The sequence below is a fragment of the Salmo trutta genome, chromosome 3, assembly GCF_901001165.1.
Source record: "Salmo trutta chromosome 3, fSalTru1.1, whole genome shotgun sequence".
In the NCBI taxonomy this organism is placed as follows: domain Eukaryota; kingdom Metazoa; phylum Chordata; class Actinopteri; order Salmoniformes; family Salmonidae; genus Salmo; species Salmo trutta.
In genome coordinates this window covers 5,510,046-5,515,331 of record NC_042959.1, presented here as the reverse complement: position 1 = coordinate 5,515,331, position 5,286 = coordinate 5,510,046, and the positions used below count along the sequence as shown (strand labels likewise).

Genomic DNA, 5,286 nt, shown 5'->3' with positions numbered 1-5,286 from the left:
GTAGACTAGTTATGAGTCCTCCAAGGATATGACGCCTGTAAATATTATTTCTGAAGTGAAATTTCAACTCTCGCCAGCTGGTGGAAGCAGAGCTCTAGAGGAGAGGAAGGAAATAACCAGAGCCTTGCAGTGGGTGGAAAAGAGGAAATAACCAGAGCCTTGCAGTGGGTGGAAAATTACCCTGGAGGTCACCAGAAAGGGCTTCCCCAAAACTTCCGTTTGCAACATGCTGCAATATCTTCTATTATTGCACCTGCAGATAACACCGACTCAAAACAATAAACATTATGTAGACATCCTGTTTATAAACCAATAATACATGCATTATTAATGCATTCAATATATCCAGATTCTAGTTTGGCTCTATAGGCTATCTGTTTCATAATCTCGCTTTACTGTTGCACGTGATCCCTGACAAATTAATCATTTAATGGAAAAGAGCAATATAATAGATGTACTAGGCCGATAATAATTATACACAATTCCGTTGTAGCATTTCCTTAAAAAGATTATCAGCTGATGAAATACAACAACGAAAAAACCAAACCAACAGTAATTCCTAGTCTGCATACGACATGTCACGCAACCAAAACCCTTTCACTCCAAAATAAAATGCGAGGGTAAAAACACACAAGCGCACACTTTTTTGGTGCATTTTTTGTTGTTGTTGCCCGTTTGCTTTAAAGTGTAAATGAAGTCGGTGTCCGGGTCAACTGAGTGCTCATTGTGTTTGTGGGAGTTCAGAAAGGGGGCAGAGGGAGAATCATGCCATAAGGCGGATTCGCATAAATGATTCTCCGCGTCAGATGACGTCAGGACACCGTTCGGTTATAAGCGCCGCCGGTAGCAGAAATAGACCCATTCGCTGAAACATAACGTGGCTCACATCACCGGCATTAACCTACCGCACTACACTCAACTCACTTCACAACAGAAGCAACCGAGTCGAGTCAGTCGAGTGATTAAGCTGAATACAGTAACCTAGAATTGTGTCTAGAATAGGTAGATTTATCTACTCAACCAATCGCAAACGTGGCGAGAAGCATTATCCAAACGAGTCTGCTGCTAAATTTGACTACGGAGATCTTCAAAACGCCAATGGAGGTTGCTGTGTATCAGTTGCATAACTTCAGCATCTCCTTCTTCTCCTCGTTAGTAGGAGGAGATGTGGTGTCTGTAAAACTTGACAACAGGTAAATAGAAAAACCGCTCTGGGATTCTGTGTTATTGATGCGTAATTTGTACGTTATATATTTCATTCAAATATATCATCTAAATTGTTATAATTCGACATAGTCGTATTTCTTTCTTTACAGATAGATTAAGCAAAGTAAGGTTATGCTGGTATTCGTTATGATATAATTGGAAATACCGTATTATAAATGTCTAATTCTGTGCAGACTTTGAGTAATGCAATTTGACTCCAACTCGCCGCGTGTCTCCTATGGGTGCATTTTCAAACGCATAAAAGTGGAGTATCTTGAAGCAATGTCGATACAAAGTAATCAATTTCATGTCATAGTTTGCAGTGCGCAACAACGTATCTAGCTAGGTTGCAAAAAAAAAGAAAAAAGCCTGAATTGTAGACAGTGGTAGGCAGGCATACTGGTTTTTCATACACATGCCCAATCTCAAATAGGTTAAGACAAATTAAATAAACATTTGTGACGATGGCATTACGTGGCAATTGCATCTCAAAAGACTCAAAATAAGTTATCCTGGTGCCATAAAGGCAGTCTGGTGTCAGCATCTATATGAGAGCATCGGTACTTATGAGGCCATCTGTTTGTTCCTTTTGATCCAATGCTCTGACTTGATATGTTGACTTATGGCTTCTCTTCTTCTCTCCTCCACAGTGCCTCGGGTGCTAGCGTTGTTGCCATTGACAACAAGATAGAACAGGCAATGGTATGTATCAGCAGCAGGATTATACACTTTATTATTCATAACGTCACTCATTAGTAGCCCAGTAACTCTGGGCTATTCCATATCCCACCACATTCATGCACTTTGCCCATAGTCATCATTTTCTGTATGTTGATAGTCATAGTAGACTAGGCTTCAGTCAAGTACTAGTAAACGGTAGTACTGTAGAAGCATGGTAGTCTGTATGTGCCTGCAGCTTTGGGTGGCTACAGTACTGCACGCTCAATACATGTGATGTGGCATGGGACTATGTTCTTTCTGCTGCATTCTGAGTCAGACAGGGAGGAAGCTATAGATGTGCACAATAGCAGTCAGACTATTACCTATTTAGTTTACAGATCAACTTTTAAATCTTAATCCTGGCCATATGGGTACAAGTCTCTGTAACCACATGGCCTGTTACTACAAGTGTTTGTAAGGCACGGTAGGTTAAGCTTAAACTATGAATCACCCTACATGGAGAGATTTGTGGTCGGTTTGTATGAGTTGCCCAGAACGCTCTCTCTCTCTCTCTCTCTCTAAACAGACGTCTCTAACAGTAGATCTCATTCCTTCTCTCCTATCTTAGGATCTGGTGAAGAACCACCTGATGTATGCAGTCAGGGAGGAGGTAGAGATCCTCAAGGAGCAGATCAGAGAGCTGGCTGAGAAGAACAACCAGCTAGAACGTGAGAACAGCCTTCTGAAGAACCTGGCCAGTCCAGAACAGATGGAGAGCTTCCGGGAACGGGTTCCATCTGACTCAGACGCTCTGGTCCCCCTGCAGCTGGACAACCAGTACCAGCAGCAGGCCCAGCAGTACCAGCAACAGGCCCAGATGGGACTCCATAACCCTGACCAGTCCTGTCCCTTCAGTGCTGGCTCTGCTGTATAGGTTGCCCTGCCTTTGACCTCCCATTCTAAACTGATCGTCGCTGCCAACTTCAATGAAGCTGTCTGTAACAGATGATGAAACACACAATTGATGAACGGGGCACATGAAAAGACGCTCTAACTAGCGGCTATAGGCTGAAGCTATATGCTAAGATAAGCCTCGTCCTACGGCACCTAGACTCTTTCTCTTTAGACAAAAGCGCTAAACGAGAGGGCTCACATGTAGCCAGCCGGAGAACGCTTGCATTGGGACAGAGGTGAGGCTCCGTCCTCCTGGGGCCAGGAGGGCCAACACTTCAGCCATTCTCTACCACCCCTGCTACAGAGGGGGGAGAGGGCTAAGAGACAGGGCTGGCCCGGGGATCTGATCCTGTGGATGCCTCTCCATACCTCTCCTGGTCCAGCCAAGGAAAAAGGAAATATTTTCTCAAGACAGATGGCCCTCCAGTCACCACTAGATCCCCCCCCCCATTTAACTAGGCAAGTCAGTCAAGAACAAATTCATATTTACAATGGCAGCCTATTGGGGAACAGTGGGTTAACTGCCTTGTTCAGGGGCTGAACGATATATTTTTTTACCTTGTCAGCTCGGGGATTCAATCCAGCAACCTTCCAGTTACTGGCCCAACACTCTAACCACTAGGCTACCTGCTACCTGAAATCCATGTGGATTTCTTCTTTTAACTGCTGATAGTACAAGCTCTGAGTAGTTAGAAAATATCTCAACCATCTTGTGACTGTTTCCACCTGCCACCATCTACTGATATTCTCTGTCAATATTCCTTAAGAAGAAGCAACGTGTCTTTAGGAAACCAAACCTGAGCTCCAGTACAACGAGTAGAGGAGAAGGAGGATCTAGGAGATCCTGGACTGTTGCTGGGAGAGAGAGGCCTGTTGCTTCTCTATCTCAACCTCGCTGGTGATAGGAGATCCTGGACTGTTGCAGGGAGAGAGAGGCCTGTTGCTTCTCTATCTCAACCTCGCTGGTGATAGGAGATCCTGGACTGTTGCAGGGAGAGAGAGGCCTGTTGCTTCTCTATCTCAACGTCGCTGGTGATAGGAGATCCTGGACTGTTGCAGGGAGAGAGAGGCCTGTTGCTTCTCTATCTCAACCTCGCTGGTGATAGGAGATCCTGGACTGTTGCAGGGAGAGAGAGGCCTGTTGCTTCTCTATCTCAACCTCGCTGGTGATAGCTGATTACCATCATCAGGATTCAGAACATCATTGCTTGTATTCTTTGCAGTTGGGTTGTGCTGCTTATGGGGGAAAATCCTGCTATTTTACATTTGTTTTGTGATTCTGAACAAAATGGAATACTTGTTAATAGGAGCGTTGTAACTGTTCAGTTAAATGATTTATTATGGGGATGGAATTATCTACTACCCAGTATGCCTTGCTCTGTACATTTTACTAACGTGTTCAGAGTAGTGGGCTGGAGATGTATTTGAGCAGCTGTGAATGCGATCCGGACCGAGCAGATACGTTCTGTATGTTCAGATGCCAACCTCAACTTGAATCAATGGCATGACTATAGTGCCTATCTCCAGAAGAGGTATACCACATTTCCACAATGGACTTTGTGTTTTCTAACTACCAAAGACTTTGTCTCATTACTACTCCAAACGAAACCAAGCAACCTGGACCAGGTGTACATCGTTCACAGAGAGAACTCTTTGTTAGCGTGTGGGTTTTGATAAACGTTGGGTATTGTTGCTGTATTGTGTCCATGAAACAGGTATTTGTAATGATGGATGCAAAATGTCCGTTTGCAATAAACCTTCTGTTTACACTAACGCCATGTTGTTTTCCTTTCAGTTGTTCTTAGTCAAGAGTATTGCAATCTACATGGAGAGTAACAAGAATATATAATTAACTATTTAGCATACATTGACCACTCGCAACAACAACTCATGTTGTTAAGAGCTTCAAGACCCACTGCTATTGGGTTTAAGTTATCTAAGAGTTGAGAGTAATTATGCAAAAGTAAAGGATTTATACTTAGGCTTACAAATTGAAGCTTAACATTGGACATCGAACTAATGATCATTTAACAGAGGAACTAAATGTAGCTTACATGTGTAGGTCAAATGAAAATCCACAACATTTTCTTAAATCTTTGTCCAAAGCAGCATGTCTGAACTTTTTCAAACAACTTAAGTGTGTAGTAATGGTTGTCCAAGGGGCACTTAGCCTGGAAGACTAAAAAAGACTTTGTCCCAAAAAAACAAATCCTTCCGCCGTATTGGCAGCTAGTGTGTTACTGGCGCGTGTCTGTGTTGGTTTGTGGGTTCTCTACTGTGCTGTCCTGGTCTGGGAGCTCAGGGCTACACCCATGAAATGAGAAAAGGAGTGAGTATAGTAGGTTAGGACAGCATAACCAGCAATGACAGCATGATGGGTAAACCAACAGGTCTCAATCCAGAAACAGTACATATCTGGTAGCATGATGGGTAAACCAACAGGTCTCAATCCAGAAACAGTACACA

At 43.4% G+C, this 5,286-nt stretch overlaps 1 protein-coding gene across 1 annotated transcript; it reads left to right on the top strand.

Moving 5' to 3' along the window:
• The first annotated feature begins 842 nt into the window (after positions 1-842).
• Positions 843-4,593, top strand: LOC115166851 (TSC22 domain family protein 3). Its single transcript, XM_029720733.1, has 3 exons — positions 843-1,193; positions 1,857-1,908; positions 2,495-4,593. Exons 1-3 carry the CDS (start codon positions 1,099-1,101, stop codon positions 2,798-2,800), a joined length of 453 nt encoding a protein of 150 aa, XP_029576593.1. The 5' UTR covers positions 843-1,098; the 3' UTR covers positions 2,801-4,593.
• Positions 4,594-5,286: the final 693 nt, after the last annotated feature.